Raw genomic sequence first — 23395 nt, 5'->3', positions numbered from 1 at the left:
GTGTACGGCCATGCAGTGTGGTAGAAGGGATAATGGTGTAGACTATTTTCAAAATGGGGTGCAAATTCAGAAATCACAGGTGCAAAGGGACTTGGGAGTCATCATGCAGGATTCCCTGAAGGTTAACTTCCAGGTTGAGTTGGTGGTAAAGAAGGCAATTCTGAATGAAGTCAGCATTCATTTTGTGAAGACTAGAATATAAAAGCAAGGATGTTTTGCTGAGGCTTTATAAGGCATTGGTTAGACTTCACCTGGAGTATTATGAGCAGTTTTGTGTTTCTTATTTAAGAAAAGGTGTGCAGGCATTGGAGAGGCTCTAGAGGAGGTTCACGAGAATGATCCCAGGAATGAAAGGGTTAACATATGAGGAACATTTGATGGCTCTGGCCCTGTACTCGCAGGACTTCAGAAGAATCAGTGGGTGGGGGATCTCAGTGAAGCTTATCGAATATTGAAAGGCGTAGATAAGGTGGACGTGGAGAGGATGCTTCTTATGGCGATGTAGTCCAGTTCCAGAAGGCACAGTCTCAGAATACAAGGACGTCCCTTTAGAACAGTGATGAAGAATTTATTTAGCCAGAGGGTAGTGAATCTGTGGAATTCATTGCCAGGGTTGGCTGTTGCAGCCTAGTCATTAGGTATATTTAAAGTAGAGGTTGACAGGTTCTTGATCAGTAAGAGTGGCAAAGGTTATGGGGGGACGCAGGAAAATGGGGTTGAGAGGGATAATAAATCGGTCATGATGGAATGGCAGAGCAGATTCAATGGACTGAATGGCCTAGTTCTGCTCCTATGTCTTAATGTCTAACAGTTTTATGGTATGGGAGAAAAGATAATTTCCAAAGCATATGAGACATCCTGGTTCTGTTGACTGCATAAGTCTAGGGAAGACAATCTCCCAAGTGTGAGATTACAGTGTGAGCCCCCCCTGGAAACCCCCGTTTGTGTGGATGCTGCGTGATTTGTTACCCTGTTACAAACAAGTACCACGAAATAACAGACAGTACACCGCATAAAATTAAACAATTTAGCTTTATAATTCTTAATTTGACTAAAGGATTAGTAAAGAAAAAGCAAGAAAAAAGAAAAGGGCCCATTTTAATGAGACAGTCTAATATGCACAAGTCGGAGCTCACGGTTTCCCCTTCACCGATCCTCCCTCAATCTCCCCGGCTTTGTCGGATCATGACCCCACTCCGGGTCGAGTCCTACTACCTCTTTTCTCTGGCGTCTTTTCCCTTCATCTCCCGCTGAACACGAAGACCCAGCTCACCCCGGTGTCAGGCACACAACATGAAAACACACTCCCTTCATTGGATGGCTCACATACCAAAGCACCCATTATAACCATATAACAATTACAGCACAGAAACAGGCCATCTCAGCCCTTCTAGTCTGCGCTGAACGCTTACTCTCACCTAGTCCCACCTACCTGCACTCAGCCCACAGCCCTCCATTCCTTTCCTGTCCAAATACCTATCCAATTTTTTTTTAAATGACAAAATTGAACCTGCCTCTACCACTTCTACTGGAAGCTCGTTCCACACAGCTACCACTCTCTGAGTAAAGAAGTTCCCCCTCGTGTTACCCCTAAACTTTTGCCCCTTAACTCTCAACTCATGTCCTCTTGTTTGAATCTCCCCTACTCTCAATGGAAAAAGCCTATCCATGTCAACTCTATCTATTCCCCTCATAATTTTAAATACCTCTATCAAGTCCCCCCTCAACATTCTATGCTCCAAAGAATAAAGACCTAACTTGTTCAACCTTTCCCTGTAAATTAGGTGCTGAAACCCAGGTAACATTCTAGTAAATCTCCTCTGTACTTTCTCTAATTTGTTGACATCTTTCCTATAATTCGGTGACCAGAACTGTACACAATACTCCAAATTTGGCCTCACCAATGCCTTGTACAACTTTAACATTACATCCCAACTCCTATACTCAATGCTCTGATTTATAAAGGCCAGCATACCAAAAGCTTTCTTCACCACCCTATCCACATGAGATTCCACCTTCAGGGGACTATGCACCATTATTTCTAGATCACTCTGTTCTACTGCAGTCCTCAATGCCCTACCGTTTACCATGTATGTCCTATTTTGATTAGTCCTACCAAAGTGTAGCACCTCACACTTATCAACATTAAACTCCGTCTGCCATTGTTCAGCCCACTCTTCTAACTGGCCTAAATCTCTCTGCAAACTTTGAAAACCTACTTCATTATCCACAACGCCACATATCTTAGTATCATCTGCATTATCTCTAACTGGAACCCAAACACTGCTTCTACAGAAAGACCATTGCGTTAGCAGTGAACCCTTTCCCAGTGTGTTACACAGATTTGGATTATGCCGCCCTTGATCTTCTCTTGAGTTCCATAATAACAGATTAATTATTAAATCTTCAGCTATTGAAACTGTAAACAGTGCAGTAGTTTACAAGAGGCTTTAACCATTCAACCATTACAGATTCACATGGGAATATAACATGGAAGATATGCGGACAGTGGCAAAGATATTTCAACTTCCATCAACTAGACTAGCTCAATTGCATAACCCTTGACTGAGTAGGAAAATTTTTGATCTCCTAGGTGCAAGTTGTAAGGGAACAAAGAGAACTTGCTGGACCTTGTCTTCAACAGTCTCCCTAATACGTTTGGATCTTTCTTTTTATTTATTCACTTTCAAGGATCTGGGCGTTTATTGTCAATTCTTAACTGTCCATGAGAAGGTACAGATGTACTGCTTCTTGGAGGCTGCAACCATTCTAGTGCAGCTACTTCCATAGAACTGTTGGGTTGGGTGTTTCAGGATTTAGATCCAGTGATAATGAAGGATTAGCAATTCATTTCCAAGCCAGGCTGATGTACAACTATACAACATGTGTACAACATGGTGTACAACATGTGGGTAGTGGTGTTCTCATGTACTCTCTATCCTTAACTTTCTGGAAGTAGAAGTGATGGGTTTGGGAGATGTTGGAGTAGAATGGGTGAGTAATAGGAGGAATGATGGAGAGCATAATGTTTAGGATGGTGAATGGGAGCCAGTCAGATGGGCAGATTTATTCTGGATAGTGTTAAGCTCTTTGGGAGTTAGTGGAGGTGTACTCAACCAGTCAGTGCCATCTAGATAGTTGAAAGCCTTTGGAGAGTCAGGTGGTGAGAGACTCACTGCAAGAGGTGAGATACCAGAAGTGCAGAAGACATCAAAAGTGCTACTCTTATCCACAAACGGCAGCAGGGACAAGCCAGATCATTAGAGGTTGAGCATCTAATCTAAGTAGTATGGAAGTGATTTTGAAAATAAACCTGGGAGCTGGGATGAATCCACTCTTGGAGAGGCAGAGACTGATCAGCTGGGCATAGTCCATGGGAAAACAGAGAAATATCCAGACCTTTCTAATTGAAGACAATGTTTTGAGGAGGTCAGTAGATTTGTTAGAGACAATATGGGCTTCAGTAAGATCTTTGATAAAATCCCACATGGGAAATTGGTGCAAAAGGTGGCAGCCCATGGGATCTAATGCAAATTAGCAAATTAGATCCAAAATTGGCCTGTTTATAGATGAATGATAGTGAAGGTTCACGCCAAGGGAAAAAAAAAACACTCAGCTGTCTAGCCTCTCTTTGTAACTGAGCAACCCATCCCAGGCAACATCGTAGTGAATCTTCTCTGCATCCTCTCCATTACAATCACATCCTTTCAAACGTATGGAGAGGGGGTATCTGTATTAGAAGGGCTGCAGCAGGCAGTACTCCAGCTTTGAACCATCCAACACTTTATAAAGTTGTTTTATTACTTTCCTGCTCTTACATTCTGTGCTCTTGGTTCTGAAGCCAAGTATCTCACAGCCCCCTTGTCCACCTGCTGTTGCCTTCTGAGTTCCTTGGATTTCTATACCATGGTCCCTCCACTCCTCAGTACTCCCTTGGAGTACTATTCATGTCCTACCCTCATAAAGGGTACAATATTGCATATTCAGAATTAAATTTCTTCAGCCATTGCTCTTCCCATCTTACCACCTGATCAATGTTGTTCTGTAGCCTCAATATCAACAACACGTGGAATTTTCATGGCATCTGCAAACTTGTTAATTGTGCCAGGCTGTGAAACAAGGATAGTAAGTGCTGGGGCTTGAACATTTTTGCATATTTGTTGGAAGTACAGGAAGATGGCTAATGTTATTCCTTTATTTGAGAAGGGCAGCAGAGGTAAGCCAGATAACAAGAGGCTATAAGTTTTATATCAGTGATAATGCTGTTTCTGCAGAATGCGGCAGGTCTGGGAGATTGCCAGTATTCCTAATGGATTCTCCTGTAGGAAGTCTGTCCAGCTACAGCTCTTCATTGACCATGTGAAGGGGATGGAGCTGAAGTTGAACGTGTTTAGGGTAATCTTAGATGCTGAGAGCACCATAGACGGGAGCTTTAGTGAGGTGGTCACACTTAAGGTGTAGGCTGAAGATGGGTGACAGTTCAGGGTCCTCTTGTGGCCATTCCCTCCAGCAACAAGTATAGCCCTTTACTTATTGCCGAGGGGTCAGGGGGAGAAACCTTTTTGGGCACAGCAGCAGAAAGCCAGGTTGGTTGCACTGAGACTGGCTGTGAGCCTCAGTGGGTGGGGGAGAGGTTGGGCAGGGTGATAGGAGACTCAGTAGATAGGGGGACAGGCAGGAGATTCTGTGGCAGCAAAAGAGACCTCAGGATGGTGAATGGCCTTCCAGTTACTAGGATCAATGAAGTCTTGGAGCTTCTGCAGAAGGGGGAGGTGAACAGCCTGAGGTCATGGTGCATCTTGGTACCAATGGCACAAGTAGAAAGTCGATGAGACCCCACATAGTGAATATAGGAGTTAGGAAAGAATGAATAAAGTAGGACCACAAGAGCAGTAATCTATCGATTACTCCCAGTGCTGTGTGCCAGTGACAGCAGGAATAAAAATGCAACTTACATAAATATGTGACTGAGGAGATGGTGCATGGGGTAGGGATTCAAGTTCTTGGATCATTGGGATCTGTTCTGGGATAAGAATAATCTGTACAAGAGATATGGGCTGCACTTGAACTGGAGAAAGAACGATATCCTGGCTGGCTGATTTACAGATGCTACTTGGGATGCTTTAAACTAGAGTCATAGAGAAATACAGTACAGAAAAATTCCCTTTGGCCCATCTAATCCATGCTGAAACCATTTAAGCTGCCTACTCCCATCAACCTACACCAGGACCATAGCCTTCCATATCCCTACTATCCATGTACCTGTCCAAATTTCTCTTAAACTTTGATGTCGAGCTCACATGCACCACATCTATACCCTGCATATCTCTCTCAATCTTCTACGTTCTAAATAATACAGTCCTAACCTACTCAATCTTTCCTTATAACTCAGGTCCTCCAGACCGGGCAACATCCTTGTAAATCTTCTCTGCACTCTTTCAACCTTCTTTACATCTTTTTTGTAGTGACCAAAACTGCTCACAATACTCCAAATTAGGCCTCACCAATGTTTTATACAACTTCAAAATAGCATCCAATTTTCAGTACTCAGTACATTGATCTATGAAGGCCATTGTGCCAAAAGCTTTCTTTATGACCCTATCTACCTGTGATGCCACTTTCAATGAATTATATACCTGTATTCCCAGATCACTTTGTTCTACCACACTCCTCAGTGCCCTACCTTTCACTCTGTAAGGCTTTCCCTTGTTTGTCCTACTACAGTAGAAAACCTTGCACTTGTCTGCCCTTTTTCTGCCCATTTTTCCAGCTGATGTAGACCTCACTGCAAGCCCTGATAGCCTTCTTCAGTGTCCACTACATCCTCAATATTGGTGTCATCCGCAAATTTGCCGATCCAGTTAACCACATTATCATCCCGATGACAAACAACAAAGGACGTAGCATCGATCCCTATGGCACACCACTAGTCACAGGCTTCCAGTTAGAGAGGCAACTCTCTACTACCACTCTCTGGCTTCTCCCACAAAGCTAATCCAATTTGCTACCCTAACCTGAGTGTCGAGTGACTGAACCTTCTTGACCAGCCTCCCATGCAGAACCTTGTCAAATGCCTTACTAAAGTCCGTGTAAACAACATCCATTGCCTTGCCTTCATCCACTTTCCTAGGAACTTCCTTGAAAACCACTATAAGATAGGTTAGACATGACCTACCATGCACAAGGCCTTGCTGACTATCCTTAACCTGTTCATGTTTATCCAAATACTCATATATCTGGTCCGTTAGAATACCTCCCAAAATCTTTCCCATGACTGATGTCAGACTCACCAGCCTCCAATTTCTTGGTTTCGGTTTAGAGCCTCTTTTAAACAGCAGAACAACATTGGCTATCCTCCAATCCTCTGATACCTCTCCTATTGTTAAGGACGTCTCTGTTAGGGCTCCAGCAATTTCTGCACTTGCTCCTGTAGAGTCCGAGGGAACACCTTGTCAGGCCCTGGGGAGTGACAGTGGTGTGGGATCCTAAGTAACAGAGTGGCAGATGAGAAATCAGAGGATGACATCGTAGTCTACTAGAGCAAGTTCATTTGTCAGGATAGTCAGGAGTACGGAAAAGGGAGAGGCAAGACCATTGGCTTAACTTACATTTATTTCAGTACAAGAGGCTTGGCTGGTAAGGTGAATGATCTAAGGGTGTGGATTGGCTTTGGTATTGGGGTACCATAGGCATAACAAAAACACGGCTGAGGGAAGGGCAGGACTGGCAGTTCAGTGTTCCAGGATGTAGTGCAGATGCTACAGGCATGGTAGAGATGCAGAGAATGGGAAGCTGACTTCTTGATGAAGAAGGACCAACCAACAAATATTAGAACACAGACCATTGAGCATTACAGCACAGTACACACCCTTTGGCCCACAATGTTGTGGGCTATTTTAACCAACTCTAATATCAAAGACATTAACACTTCATTTTTGAATCATCCACGCACCCATCTAAGAGTTTTGTACATGCTCATAATGTAACTGCCTCTATCATCACCCATGGCAGGGCATTCCACACACTACGACTCTACGTAAAGAACTCACGTCTGACATCTTCCCTATACTTTCCTCCAATCACATTAGAATTAGGCCTCTTTATATTAGCCATTCCCACCTCTGGCTCGCCACTCTATTTATGACTCCTATCATTTTGTACAACTCTATCAAGTGTCCTCTTATCCTTCATTGCTCCAAAGAGAAAACCCCTAGCTCACTCAATCGATCTTCATAGGACATGCTCTCTATTTCCTCTCTAAATCTTCCACATCCATCCGAGACCCAAACTGAACTCTAGTTTGGATCATCCATTGTGTGAGTGGGCTGGTGGAGGAGTCTAAGATCTGAGCCTTTGGCTCGAGGGTCTTTGACAAAGAGGCACAGGTGAGTAGCAGATAAGAATAGCTAAGAGTTTAAAAAATATATAGCATTATATAACTAAAAAGATACTTAATTACAACAAATTAAATAAAATGGAGATACAGGATCAGGTTCTGTGTTGCAGCTGCATGATGTGGGAGCTGGTGGGTCCCTTTGTGGTTCCTGCTGACCATATCTGCACATCAGCGTTGGTGACATGGAATCTGATCTTCAGATACAGTGAGTCATTGGGGAAGGGGAGAGTTATTTGAACACTGTGTTTCAGAAGGCTGTCACACCAAATAGATTAATTACTTCGAATTTGGACTGTGTTCAGGGACAAGAGGATGTGACTGAGAGTGCGGCAGGTAGGGGAATTCAAAATGTTGTGCTGGAGAAGCCGCTGTCCTTGAGCTTTACCAACAGATCTGAGATTGTTGCTCGCTGTGAGGATGAGAGTGGGGCTGTAGTAGGATGAGCATCCAACCCATAGCACCATGTAAAAAAAGACACATACGTTGGGATGCTGTTCATAGACTTCACTTCAGCATTCAACACAATCATCCCTCAGAAACTGATTGGAAAGCTGAACCTACTGGGCCTGAACACCTCCCTCTGCAACTGGATCCTAGACTTCCTGACTGGGAGACCTCAGTCAGTCCGGATCGGGAGCAGCACCTCCAACACCATCACACTGAGCACAGGGGCTCCCCAGGGCTGCGTGCTCAGTCCACTGCTGTTCACTCTGCTGACCCACGACTGTGTTGCAACACACAGCTCGAACCATACCATCAAGTTGGCCGATGACACGACCGTGGTGGGTCTCATCAGCAAGAACGACGAGTCATACTACAGAGAGGAGGTGCAGCGGCTAATGGACTGGTGCAGAGCCAACAACCTGTCTCTGAATGTGAACAAAACAAAAGAGATGGTTGTTGACTTCAGGAGGGCACAGAGTGACCACTCCCCGCTGAACATCGACAGCTCCTTGGTAGAGAACGTTAAGAGCACCAAAATTCTTGGTGTTCACCTGGCGGGGAATCTCACCTGGTCCCTCAACACCAGCTCCATAGCAAAGAAAGCCCAGCAGTGTCTCTACTTTCTGTGAAGGCTGAGGAAAATCCATCTTCCACCCCCCATCTTCATCACATTCTACAGGGGTTGTATTGAGAGCATCCTGAGCAGCTGCATCACTGCCTGGTTCGGAAATTGCACCATCTCGGATTGCAAGACCCTGCAGTGGATAGTGAGGTCAGCTGAGCAGATCATCGGGGTCTCTCTTCCTGCCATTACGGACATTTACACTACACGCTGCATCTGCAAAGGAAACAGCATTATGAAGGACACCATGCACCCCTCATACAAACTCTTCTCCCTCCTGCCGTCTGGGAAAAGGCTCTGAAGTATTCGGGCTCTCACAGCCAGACTATGTAACAGTTTCTTCCCCCAAGCCATCAGACTCCTCAATACCCGAAGCCTGGACTGACACCTTGCCCTAATGTCCTGTTTATTATTTATTGTAATAGCTGTACTGTTTTTGTGCACTTTATGTAGTCCTGTGTAGGTCTGTAGTCTAGTGTAGCTTTCTCTGTGTTGTTTTTTTTTATGTAGTTCAGTCAAATTTTTGTACTGTGTCATGTAACACCATGGTCCTGAAAAACGTTGTCTCATTTTTACTATGTACTGTACCAGCAGTTATGGTCGAAATGACAATAAAAGTGACTTGACTTGACTTGACTTGATGTAGACAAAATTCTCAAGGATGGAGAGTCTCAGTGGCTGTGTTGTCTACCTAGTGCCCAGGTTTGGAGCATCATGGGATGATGATAAGTTGATCGGACACTCAAAGCTGCTGCGCCGGTTGACAGTTGTTAAGAAAGCGTATGGTGTGTTGTCATCATCAACCGTGGGATTGAGTTCAAGAGTCGTGAGGTAATATTACAGCTATATAAGGCCTTGGTCAGACCCCACTTGGAGTACTGTGCTCAGTTCTGGTCACCTCACTACAGCAAGGATGTGGATATTATAGAGAGAGTATAGAGGAGATTTACAAGGATGTTGCCTGGATTGGAGGGCATACCTTATAAGAATAGGTTGAGTGCTCTTGGCCTGTTCTCCTTGGAGCGACAGAGGATATGAGGTGACCTGATAGAGGTGTATAAGATGAGAGGCATTGATCTTGTGGATAGCCAGAGACTTTTTCCTGGGGCTGAAATGGCCAACACGAGGGGACATAATTTTAAGGTGCCTGGAAATAAGTACTGAGGGGATGTCAGGGGTAAGTTTTTCACACAGAGAGTGGTGGGTGAGTAGAATGAGCTGCTGGTGGTGGAGGTGGATACAATAGGGTCTTTTAAGGGCCTCTGAGATAGATACATGGAGCTTAGTAAAATAGAGGGCTATGTGTTAAGGAAATTCCAAGCAGTTTCTAGAGTAGATTACATGATCAGCACAACATTGTGGGCCAAGCGGCATGTAATGTGCTGTAAATTTCTATGTTCAATGTACTACCTCTTTTGACTCGCCAAGGAAATTGCAGAGGGAGGAGAAAGATCCAGTTGTTGTGGTCCATGTGGGTACCAATGACCATGAGGAACAAGGAAAGAAGTTCTTCTGAGGGAATTTAAGCAGTTGATGCACCATCAATAACTCTTAGAGACGTGAGGCGAGATATAGGCTTTTATTGGCTGGAAGAAAGAACAAGCAGCAATTGACCACTACACTGCATCCTGGAGACTGAGGCCGGGGCAGTGTCCCCAATCGCCTTTATACCGGGGTCCGTGGGAGGAGCCACGGTCAGTGGGAGGAGCCACAGGAGCAGTCAGCAGGGGGGCATGTCCAGACAGGTATATGTAGTTCATCACAGCAGCTAGGTTCTAAATTAAAATGCAGAATCAAAGAGGTAATGCACTCTGGATTGTTACCTCAGCCATGTGCAAATGTGCACAGGGTTTTAAGATCAGAGAGCTAAAGGTGTGGATCAAAGATTGGTATGGAAGAAGTGGGTTTGCATTTGTGGGATGTCTGCACCAGTTTTGGGGGAAGGAGGGAGTGTTCCAAAAGGATAGGCTGCACCTGAACCATGCTGGAATCAGGATTCTGATGATTCACATAACTAGGGATGTGGATTGGTCTTTAAACTAAATAGTGGGGGGGGGGGCTGTCAACTTGGAAAAGTGTCAATAAAATAAAAGGGAATGAAAGTGTGGAAGAATTTACAGATGACTTCAGAATAAAAAAAAGACAAAAGGTGTAGGAAGGGACAAGAATTTAACTTCAGGCAACATGGAGACAAAATTGAAAAGAAGGATGGTGAATACCGTACAGGACTGGAGGTGTTATATTTGAATGCATGCAGCATATAAAATACCATAGATGATCTTCTAGTGCAGTTAGAGATGTGCAGGTATGATATTGTGGTTATCACAGAACCATTGCTGAAAGAAGAATACAGCTGGGAGCTTAACATCCAAAGATACACACCGTATCAAAAGGAAAAGCAGGTGGGCAGAGGGGGTGGGGGGGGGGCTCTGTTGGTAAAAAAAAAAGAAAATCAAATCCTTAAAAAGATGTGACATAGGAACAGAAGATGTAGAATCCTTGCGGATAGAGTTAAGAAACTGCAAAAAGACCCTGGTGGGACCTGGATGGTCTTTGAACAATAACAAGGATGTGGGGGTACAAATTACAACGGGAGATAGAAAAGACATGTAAAGAGGGCGATGTTGTGATAGTCAGTGGGGATTTCAGACAGATTGGGAAAATCAGGCTGGTGCTGGAATCCAAGAGAAGGAATCTGTAGAATGCCTACGAGATATCGTTTTAGAGCAGCTTGTGGTTGAGCTGGTCGAGGGAAAGACAGTTCTGGAATGGGTGTTTAGTAGTGGACTAGATTTGATTACGGAGCTTAAAATAAAGGAAACCTAAGGAGGCAGTGATCATAACATGATAGAATGCACCTGCAATTTGAGAGAAAAAAACTAAAATCTGATGTAACAGTATTACAATGGAGCAAAAGGATTTGCAGAGGCGTGAGAGAGAAGCTGGTGAGAGAAGGGGACACTAGCAAGGATGACACCAGGAGCACTTCAGAAACTCGAGTGTCGGGAGGCAGACCTGTCTTCAGTCACTGTTACTGAGGAGAAGGTGTTTGGGAAACGGAAAGCTCTGATGGTCGATGTCACCTGGACTAGATAGACTACACCCCAGGATTCTGAAGGAGGTCATTGCTAAATAAAGGAATTATATATCAGTTGGTAAGGGTGTATATTTAATGTCTCAGCAGCATTAGGCAACTGAATGCTTAGTGAAAACTTTAGTAAATTAGTGAATAGTTCCATGTCCATTAACTGACGTCTAATTTCAGTGTCACAGAGATGTACTGGAAGTTACAAAAGTTACTGCAGAATTACAGGCTGAAGGACATTTCTTGGATATCACAAGGCAACCTGCCAGGGGCATTGCCCCTATCTATTTGGAATTATGTGATTCTCTTTAATCTTCTGCAATATTTATTTCTGTTAATTCAGTCTGACATAATCTTATTCTTAACAATATAATCAGTTAAGGGATATTTTAGAAAGAGCAAAACAGTGTTTAAAAATATATCAATTTGTTATTTGGTGCATTAAGTATGCATTACTCCCGATTACCGGAGTCAGTAAGGAAAGTCGCAAAATAATCTGTCAATAATTACATTTATGCTCACTGCACGCTGATTAAAGTTTGTTTAATTTATTTCTTCTTCTTTATATTTGCATAGTAAAATTGAACCCCAACACAAATCAAAGTTCTGCTGATGATTGATCGGAATAGATAAGGAGACTCATTTTATAAACAAAACAAGTGCATCAAGCAAAAGCTAGAAGGTGGAATCATGAGTGGATGTCCATTCCGAGGCAGTAAACCAATGTAAGTTTCCCTCTAATTTAAGAACTAGAAGAAAAAACAATTAATTGTAATTTTATAACTTTAAAATCTGTTTGTTGGATCTGAAGTCTTGTTTTTTTTGGCAATTGTGCTCCTTTGGACTCTAAAAATGCTGGTGATTTTGTGAATAAAATGCAAAATGCAAAATGCAAAAAACATTTACTTGGTACTTACATGTTTTCAAATTAATGTGGAAGTATCAGGCAGCTGTAAGTGTTACGTTGAACTGCTCAAATCCTGTGAATATTTATATACCGTAACAACGACTATAGATCAAAAGTAACTCACATGATGCATCTCGATCAGTCAACATGATAAAGGTTTATTTGACAATTTGCTGTTGGTTTGGCATAATATGCACAAACACGTTTAATAATAGATCAAAGTTTAATAATTATCATTACCCTACATGTAAAGATATAAAAACATATCTGTTTGCCTTGGCCTAAATCAGAAAGTACCGTAGATTCCGGATTTTAAGCCGCTACTTTTTTCCCACATTTTGAACAGCTTTGAACTCTGCGGCCTTTACTACGGTGCGGCTAATGCATTATTTTTTTTCATGCCGCCAAAAACATTTTGCCTCGTAACAGTAGACCAATAAAATTGATGAGTAGTTCACAGAGGTCCAATGAAATTGTACGATAAATCAAGCGCACTTTCACAATTAAATTATTGTAAATCAGTCATTTGTACTCACCCTCATCAACATGGAAAACACTCGAAGAAAAGCATTGTGCTGCCTTTATGGCAGTTATTTAGTTTATAATATTTTCACTTAGTAATTCATTTTCTAGTTAAAGTTAGAAGAGTTTTAACTATATTTGTTTTCTGTACTACATCGCGGGATGCTATGACGTCACACCCGGTTTCGCCGTGTCTTGTGGGAAAAATGCCAGTTTGCGATAAACGGGAAGGAGGGGGGCGAGCGGCATTACGCGAGCGGCATTAGATCTGAGCGAACGCTGCTTTTAAGTTAAAGGCGATCAATAACTTTTCCTGGTAGGCTGCAGTATATATATTTTTTACCAGTCGTTAGGAGATATTGGAATGTTGTTCAGTAAAAAAGTATACGCAACATATATTTAAAAGTAGCTGCGTTACAGGCACGGTTCGAAAAAAAGCATTTGCAATATGTATTTGTTTATGTTACCATATGGATTTAATTAAAAGTTAAAAAATCCTCACGTGTAATATCTTTCTGTGTAAATATCTCATATTACAACGTGGGACACCTGCGGCCGAAAATCCGGTGCGGCCTAAAATCCGGTGCGGCCTAAAATCCGGTGCGGCCTGTACAAGTAAAAAATTGATTTTCTTTCTAAAATTAGAGCCAGCGGCTTTTAATCAGGTGCGCTCTGTAGTCCAGAATCTACGGTAAGTTAATTTTCACCATAATATTGAATTGAATAGGCTTTATTTCTTACATCCTTCACATACATGAGGAGTAAAAATCTTTATGTTACGTCTCCATCTAAATGTGCAATCATAGTAATTTATAATAAATAGAACAGTCAATGTAATATAGAGTACACTCAAGTCAGTGTGAGTTAATCAGTCTGATGACCTGGTGGAAGAAGCTGTCCTGGAGCCTGTTGGTCCTGGCTTTTATGCTGTGGTACCGTTTCCCGGATGGTAGCAGCTGGAATAGATTGTGGTTGGGATGGCTTGGGACCCCAATGTTCCTACGGACCCTTTTTACACACGGGTCCTTGTAAACATCCTGAATCATGGGAAGTTCACAACTACAGATGCAGTGGGCTGTCCGCACCACCCTCTGCAAGGGAGTTACAGTTCCCATACCAGGCAGTGATGCAGCCAGTCAGGATGCTCTCAATTGTGCCCCTATTGAAAGTTCTTAGGATTTGGGGGTCCATACCAAATTTCCTCAACTGTCTGAGGTGAAAGAGGCACTGTTGTGTCTTTTTCACTACACAGCTGGTGTGTACAGACCACATTAGGTCCTAGGTGATGTGGATGCTGAGGAACTTGAAGCTGTTTACCCTCTCAACCCCAGATCCACTGATGTCAATAGGGGTTAGCCTGTCTCCATTCCTCCTGTAATCCACAACCAGCTCCTTAGTTTTTGTGACATTGAGGGAGAAGTTGTTTTCGTGACACCACTGTGTCAGAGAGATTACTTCTTCCCTGTAGGTTACCTCGTTATTGTTTGAGATAACGTCTCTAATCAATGTATTGATTAGGCCAATCAATGTATTGTTGTTGGCAAATTTAATTAGCAGATTGGAGCTGTGGGTGGGGATACTGTCATAGGTATACAGGGAGTAAGGGAGGTGGCTCAGTATGCAGCCCTGAGGGGCTGCTGTATTGAGAGTCAGAGGGTTGGAGGTGAGGGAGCCCACTCTTACCACCTGCTGGCAACCTGACAGGAAGTCCAGGATCCAGCTGCACAAGGCAGGGTCAAGGCCAATGTCTCTGAGCTTCTTGTCGAGCCTGGAGGGAATTATGGTGTTGAATGCTGAACTGTAGTCCAAGAACAGCATTCTCACATAAGCATCCTTCTCCAGATACGTAAGGACAGTATGTAGAGCTGTGGCTATTGCGTCATCTGTCGATCGGTTGTGTCAATTGGTGAACTGTAGGGGGTCCATTGTGGGTGGTAGCAAGCTACAGACTTAATCCTTGACCAGCCTCTCAAAACATTTGCTTATTATTGAGGTGAGTGCGACAGGACACCAGTCATTCAGGCATGTTACCTGGGTCTTTTTTGGTAAAGGGACAATGGTGGATATTTTGAAGCAGGATGGCACCCTACACTGGGAGAGGGAGAGATTAAAAATGACTGTAAACACACCTGCCAGTTGTGCTGTGCACATCCTGAGTATTCGCCCCGGGATGCCGCCTTGCGACTGTCCACTCGTTGGAAACATCTGCGTACCTCAGCCTCAGAGATGACCAGGTTGCAGGTTGTAGCGGTGGCTTTCCTTGGAGGCTCAGAGTCAGCGACATTGAACCAAGCATAAAAGCGATCGAGCTCATCTGGGAGAGAGGCCGCGAAGTTGGCGGCAACACAACGTTTGGCTTTGAAATCTGAATGTTTGGTAAAAAGAAAAAAAGAAAGATGGTCTGACACATTTATCATTGTGATTTGAAAAAATATTTACTAACTGGAATAAGTTGTCTAAAAGTGGGATAGATCCCGATTCACTTGTGGCATTCAAAGGTGATTTGGATAAACGTCTGAAGGTTAGAAAATGAAGCACTAGGGAAAAACCAGGAAAGTATTGCACTTAAAAGTGCAAGCATAGACTCGATGGGGCTAGAGACTTCTGTGCTGTAGAGAATGTATGACACAATTCTATTATAAGATAGTAATAGGCACTTGAATTCCTAAGAATTCAGTGAGATCATAGCTTAATTGCATCCCAAGTGTAATTGCCTGCCTTTATGTCATAATACTTTAGTTCTTTGCCACATGTTTATTACTTCCACATATGTGATCATCGGTGAAACTGGAAGTGATAAGAGTTCAGTGTTGGATTCTGATGTTTTAAATCAAGGTTCTTTTAGAAGTCAGGAAAAAGGCACAAAACTTCACAATCACTTTATTAAGAGACAAACGAGGAAACTATCTTAATAACTTTATTAAGATTGAACACAGTGATAGTGGCCAACTAAGTGAAGGGAAAGCTAAGATTAAGGTGGCATCTAGCATAGAACAGCTATTTTTCTACCATAGAAACAAGGAAAATTCCAATCACATTTATAGATAAGAATTAACCAATTAGAAAGTTATTATTCAAATACTGTAGAACCGTTAACCAATGAGAAAGCACTTATTCAAATAATCCAGAATGAAGAACCTTCCAAAGTTTTCCAGAATTACACTTTGTATTGCCAGTAGAGGCATATTAAACTGTTATCTACATATAAGAACTATTTAAAATACTAGCAGACAATTAATTGTTAAATTGCAAAGAAAATAAGCAATTAAATAGTCTAATCTAAGAATTAAACAGTTGGATCCAACAATTCCCCCTTTGATTATAAATCACATGTGTAGAATCAGTACATTTGAAAATTTAGAGGCTGAAAAAAACTTGTGGTATCTACATTACTATATAATAATCAAAAAAGCTACTTAGGTTATGAAATATCAAAGGGTATATATTCTTCACTCAAAGGATTATGCCATAATTAGGCAGATTAGTAGGCAGATTATTATGCATTTGAACTATCCTATTAATAATCGTTTTAGGCAAGTAAAAAAAGATGTAAACGATAAGGTGTATTAGTATCAATAATATGACTCGGAATATTGCATAACCCCAGCTTCCGAGACTTGAATGAATCCAGTCAAAGAAACCCCATCCATTAGATTGATGTATTTTAGCTGCTACTTTATGGATATGATCAGCCAAATCAGTCATGACTTCAGATTCATCAGGTGTGACTGCACATGCTCCGTGCTCCCCCCTTAACTGCTAAGAGAAGATAACTTGCCATTTGGTTTTGAAGAACCATCTTGTGCATGGCAAATATTTCAAGTTGTTCCATTTCCCAGGGTATTAAAAATGTTAGCTGCCATCTTAGAAAGAGTAAGCAATGACACCACATTTTTAATCTCTCTTATACTCATTACAATTTAGTTATTGCACTGCCAAAAATCTAGTCCTAGCAATTGAATGCGAGTTAAACTGTGCAATTAGTTTGATGAATCATGTTGTGAAGTTGTGCTGTGAATCATCATGATGAGAGGAAGACAAAACTTGAAACAGGAGATCACGCAAGAGCAGCGTGGCTTCTTGAAGCTAGTGGAAAATGAAATGTGATCTTCATCCTTAGAATGATTTGAGAGTGTATCTTGGAGGTCCAGAAAGACCTATACCAATGTTTCATCAATAAGGTGAAACAATTTGATAAGGTGAGACATGAAAAGCTTATAAGAATCCTTCAGCACTTGGGTATTGATGGGAAAGATATCAGAATCATCAGAAATTTGTACTGGGAACAAAAGGCAGGAATGAGAGTTGAAAATAAGACAAGTGATTTTGTTCAGATTAAGAGGGAAGTCAGACAGGATGGTGTTCTCTAGCTTGACCTATTTTCAACCTTTACAGCGAGAAGATTCTAAGAGAAATTATCAGTATTCCATGCATGATAATTGGTGGATACAATTTTCACAACCTACAGTATGCAGACCACACAGTGCTGACAGCTACCTCTAAGAGAAGCTCCAAGAATCACAAGATAAAATCGTCAAACAAAGAGCAAAAAGAGGATTGACCATCCACTGTAGGATGAGTGAATGTTATCACAAAGAAGAAGGAACTACAGAAATGCAAACTGAAAGTGGGCAATGAAACAAAACAAGTATGGAACATCAGTTACTTAGGGAGCATGAAAATATCTGATGGTAGGACTTACGTTGAAATTAGAAGAATAACATAATTTTTCTGCAAATGCTGGACAAATGTCAAAGCAAAATGCGGGAAGAATCGAAGCTGCAGAAATGTGGATTTTGAGAAGATTGATGAAAAAATCATGGAAGGACAGAGTAACAAATGAAGTGTTGTAAAAAGCTGGAAGAAGAAGAGAGCTGATACCATCATTCAGGAAATGGCAGATGGAATTTCTGGGTCATGTACTAAGGAAAGAGTAGATTGAACATCTTGCAGTGACGAGAAAAACTGATGGAACAAAATGTCATGGTTGGCAGCACATGTCATTTGTAAGTTACACCAAGGAATGGACTAGCAAAAGTTTTGAAGAACTTATTAGAACTTCTTAGTCTAATGACAGATGGAAGACCATGATCACCCACATTATGACATGGCACTAATGATGATGCTGACTCCTTGCAGAACCAAAAATAGGAATAAAACTGATGCAAAATGACTTCCTTCTGAAATGACTCGTCTACTTCTAGACTCGGGACGTAAAGGAAAGGCGTGTGTATGTCCCATGGCAGGAGAAACATACTCTCAATACAAGATCCTGACTAGTTAAGTAGAAGAGAGGTGTAGGTCCCATTTCTGCATACAAAGCATGTATTGTTCCATGAACTTAAAACTTCCCTTATTTCTTGACAGGAACTTTGATAAATTGTAATATTTTCCTGATCATCAATGAAAACTCCAGAGTTATTACCCCATTTCGGACAACGTAAAGTGAAATTGCATAAACTATGACCTACTGGAATGATACCTTCTGAACTTAAGCAAAAGGTAGCTTTTATAGTGAACACGTGTAAAGATTTACTAGCTTTGTCATGAACATTAAATGCAGATATTGAGAATTCCCAGGATAAGACATGAATAGGATCTTTACATAAAATGAATATATTTATATTATGTAAATATAATCATGCTGATTATATTTACATAAATGATCAAGTTTAAGATGATATTTTGGGCCATGATCACCATAGATTTTTGAATCCGTTGATAATAAGGAATCGAAGATATAATATCAATGGAATGTTTAATAAAGAGGGCCTATGTTTGTTCTGGATCATTGTTGAATATTTTCAACTGTGTTGACATACCTAATGGCTAGAATTGTTTTCAGCATCAGCAATTTCATGTGATACTTGCAAATACACATCATGAGTCATCTCAACTGGCACATTGTGAGTAGGGAAAATTGGCAAAAATATAAAAACTAATATTAGAATAAACTTCATAAAGTTAAGTAGTTGTTGACTTTGTTGAAGCCTGGCTGGTTGGTGATTTGCTCACTGTAGCCCAGCATTGTAGGCACTGGGTCAGTGGTTACTAGGACATTAACTACAGTGCTTGTTGTCATCATCAGATACAGCTTTAGTTCACTTGTAGTGGCTGATGTGTATCCACTAACTTTTACCTTCTACCTTCACCACTGAGTTGGTAATTAACAGCCAAGATAAGGACCATCCTATCCAGTTCCCAGTGCTTCCTTATGCAGTTTCTTATTCAGGACCCGCTCACTGGGAATCAGGGTGTGTCCTCCCGTTGGATCACTCCAAGTAGCAGAAACCTGCTGAGAAGCAGACTGGACTGCTTGGGTTAATTTCACACAACAGTTAATGAAACTCTCTGCCATAATGTGTATATCAGCATCTCTGAGATCGAGAGCTCTGGGCAATAACACAGGATGTCCTGTTACCAACTTGAATTGACTTAGTTTGGTTTTCCTCTTTGGGGTTCCTCTGATGCGACATAAACCCACAAGAAGAGCTGTAGGCTATGGTATGCTCTTCTAATCATATTTAGCAACATTAACAATATAATCATTCTTTTATGATTTCATTCATTTTGTGCATCAGTCCTGATGACTCTGGGTGATGCGGACAAAGAAAAGACCATGTAATGTTCAAGTTCAAAATTTGGACACTAATTTGAATGTTTGATGAGGTTAAACATCACAGCAAAAGAAAAACAATCAAGACACAATCAATTCACCATCTACTCATGAACCAATATGTTCTGCTTTTGAAATTTCTTGGTACTATATTATTGACTTTAGTTTGATTGCAATTTCTCTGCCAGCTTTACATTACATTTCACGGATAAAGAGCTGCAATATAATAACCGTAAGTTACAGAACTATTGCATTATAGAATATTTTTTCGAAGGATTTGTATGAACATCGATAAGAAAACTCACTGAATGGGTTAGTAGAAATGCAAATTTACAATGGAGTACTTCTATCATTGTTTTGAACCTTGTTTATGAATGGACTTCAATGAATCATTTACCTTGGGACAGAGTACATTGGCATCCTAACTCAAACTGAGTGCATATCTGTAGAGCAAGTTCCATAATGATTGTATAATTTATTATTGGATAACTTTGATTAAATGAATAATCCAAAAACAATTTCTAATGTGTTGAGTTATCATATTTATGTTATATTATGGATAAATATTATAAATCATTAACTTCCATACAGATTTCTGTTGATTTTATCAAAAACAAAAAACTGTTTACCGAAGTCTAAATAGGATACAACATAAAGCTATGAGGGGCTATTTTACTCTCCTACCTTCCCCGGCGAATGTTGAAAATCTATTCTGAGAAGAGTGTAATGAGTTTTCTCAGTTTCCTGGACCATGCTTCTTTTCCAATGGGAAGCAAATAAATTAGTCATTCATTAAGTTAATTGTTATGATTAAATTTCAAAATAGTCATTATCCCTGTTTTTTTCAGACTTTTTGTAAGAATAAATAAATCCTTCCTAAATTAAAATCATTGAACTATCTCCAGACTTTAATTTGGATTCGCTACCTGTGAATTCTGAAATCTATAGTTCGATGCTCCATGCTTCCTCTCTGATACAGTTACTCCTGAATTTGACTTGAGTACTTCTGGCTGAGGGAAAAAAAAGCTCACAAAAAAGCAGTAAACTCATTTTTTGTTTAGTTATTTTTTTGGATTTTAAAAATTGCACACATTCTAATCTGCTCTTCCCTTTAAATTTTAAACACTATTTGCAAGCAAAGTTCTGTTTAAATGTGGTTGACTTTCAACATTACTCACTCTGCAGTCACTTGATAGAGTGTTCCCCATGGGCAGAGATGATCAAACCTGGATGCAGGTCCCTTTTAAGATTTATTCCCTCTAATCTTCTTTAAAACATAACATTTCCACTCAGTCAATTCAATTTTCAGTCGCCCCCTTTTTCTGTATGATCTTGTCCTATCTGCTTATTGTAAATGCATAGATTGGTTGACTCAGTGAACTAAGCCATTGTAATCAGGGAAATACTCTGTTTTATGGCTGATGATTATAACAGAAAATATTTTGATTAAAATAACTTCTCAGTTTATCAGAATCATTGAAGGATTGGTAAATGGCTTTTACTTTATGATACACCTTCACATAATGAAATCCAGCAGAGTGCTCGGTCCATTATTTTTTTCCAAATATATGAATGACTTGGTCTTAACTATGTTGAGAAGTTAACTGTTAGTGACTGTGTGCTTAAGATTGAGAGAAAAAGAAAGCCATCTTAGACAGACACAACTTGTGAAGGGAATGGAATGATATATGGATGGTACGGAGATTGATGGGTTCTTGATTGGACATGGCATCAAAGGTTACGGGGAGAAGGCTGGGAACTGGGGTTGAGGAGAAGATAGAAAAAAGGATCAGCCATGATTGAATGGTGGAGCAGACTCATTGGGCCAGATGGCCTAATTCTGCTCCTATGCCTTACCACCTTATCAGACACAAGAGGAGGATATTTGGTATAAATTGGCATCAAGATTGGCACAACAATGTGGGCTGAATAGCCTATCCAGAGCGGTACTGTTCTATGTTCTATATTGGTAAAGGCAGAAACCTTCATCACATTCAAAAATTTAGTACTGTACTTCATAATGGAATTAACTAGCTATTGCACACTTGGATATTCTATCACATAACACACTGCACTACGGGATTTGCCAATATACAATAAAATATAAAATATACAATAAAATGCAACACCTTATCATTATGATGCTTCATTATTACCTTCAAAATATTATGACAGTTAATCGCAAGCATGGGTTGACTTAAAATTTTAATTTGTTAAAACATTCTGTTCTTCTCCAATATTTTAGGGAAATAATTCCACAGCTTGGAGCCAAGATTACTGGTGGAACCTGGGGTGCACAAGAGTGCAGAGGCTTCAGTCGGTCATGGAGGTGGATGAGATTAGAGAGATAGGAAGGTGGGGTGGGAGCTGATGAAAGCGTGGATGTGAAAAACAGGTGATAATTTTAAAATGGAGGCATTATTGCAGATTATGAAACACCAGGGTGACCTGTGAATAGGACCTGGGAAAATGAGAATTTAGCTTGCAAACATGCAGGAAAAACTTTGGAATATTGTAGCTGATACTAGAAGTGACAAAGGCATGAGAGATTTAGCATCTTGAGCTGAGACAAAGGTGGAAAAGGGCCATATTCATAGGGTCAGAAAGAAGGTGCAAGGTTTTACTGAATTATAGAATAAGGTGTCTAATTTTTTGTAAGATGTGATATCATGCAGTAAAATACCCTGATATGTTCTAACTGAAACTTATGTCAAACTTTTTTCAGACATCCGTTTCCTTCAGAGGTACAGGAGAATTATGACGCATCACAAGGTGGAACGAATAAAGCTAGTAAAGGTGGAATAATATATGCAGACTACCTTCAGGTACTCATGAGTCTACTGCAGTATTATTCCTTACTGAATTTCTCTTTACCTCAGTAGCATACCCCTACTTACATAACTGTGTCAGTTTTATTGAAACCTACGAGACACAGAAAATGTCTCAGCATTGGAAAACATTCAACTTTTAAAGGAAAAGCTGCAACTTTGGGTATCATCACTTCTTTTGGCTGACTTTTTCAGTTTACAACTCATAAGAACACTTTTCCTTGCACACCAAGAATTATTTGGCAAGGTAGCATTTCACACAATCCATAAATCTCCACCGAAGTTTCTTGGTGGTATCAGTACTCATGCAATACCTTGTTAAGACCAGCCCTGCCAAATTATACTTTAGTAATCCATGTAACCCGTTGTTAGACCATGGGTATGGCTTAAGTAGAAGGGAAAAACCTTACCATGTGCTATTTAAAATTATAGAACTGTAATGAAAGAGCCTTTTAGTCCATCATATCTGCATTTATTTCTAACAGAACAACACATTAGGCCCACTTTAGTAGCTTTCAACATTTTCCTTCAAAATATACAGTAATGTGCAAAAGTCTTATGTGTATATAAATTGATAGATAGATAAGGTGTCTAAGACTTTTGCACAGCATTGTAGTAATTTTACGTATTGCACTGTATTGCCGTGGCTACTGCAAAAGTAACAAATTTTATGACATATGTGAATGATGATAAACTTAATTCTGATTTCACAGGGAAAGCCCCATTCTCAAATCTATATATATTTTTTAACTTTAGTGTCTCATCTCAGGAAACTCAAATCTCCATTGCCCTCTCCGCAGTGTCTGCACATTCTCCCTACACCAAGACCTTCTACAACACTGATCCAGTTCCAGTTGAAGTGTTGTGTTCAGCTTTGCCTCCCCATTAAAGGCAAGAACGGAGGAGAATGCAGGAGATTTGTGTGAATGTAATCATCCAGCTTTATAAGTCTTCCCAAATGACATCATCTTACAT

The 23395-nt window shown here is 40.7% G+C and overlaps 1 protein-coding gene across 1 annotated transcript in view; it reads left to right on the top strand.

The window, feature by feature from the left end:
• Positions 1-23395, top strand: part of LOC140726524 (tryptophan 2,3-dioxygenase-like) — a 76273-nt gene that overhangs the window by 620 nt on the left and 52258 nt on the right. Inside the window, exons 2-3 of the mRNA XM_073043031.1 lie at positions 12124-12272; positions 22318-22417. Coding sequence (XP_072899132.1) covers positions 12238-12272; positions 22318-22417 — 135 coding nt within the window. The 5' untranslated portion in view covers positions 12124-12237. The remainder of the gene's footprint in view (positions 1-12123; positions 12273-22317; positions 22418-23395) is intronic.

The sequence above is a fragment of the Hemitrygon akajei genome, chromosome 4 (assembly GCF_048418815.1).
Source record: "Hemitrygon akajei chromosome 4, sHemAka1.3, whole genome shotgun sequence".
Classification (NCBI taxonomy): domain Eukaryota; kingdom Metazoa; phylum Chordata; class Chondrichthyes; order Myliobatiformes; family Dasyatidae; genus Hemitrygon; species Hemitrygon akajei.
This window is presented reverse-complemented; position numbering and strand designations above follow the sequence as displayed.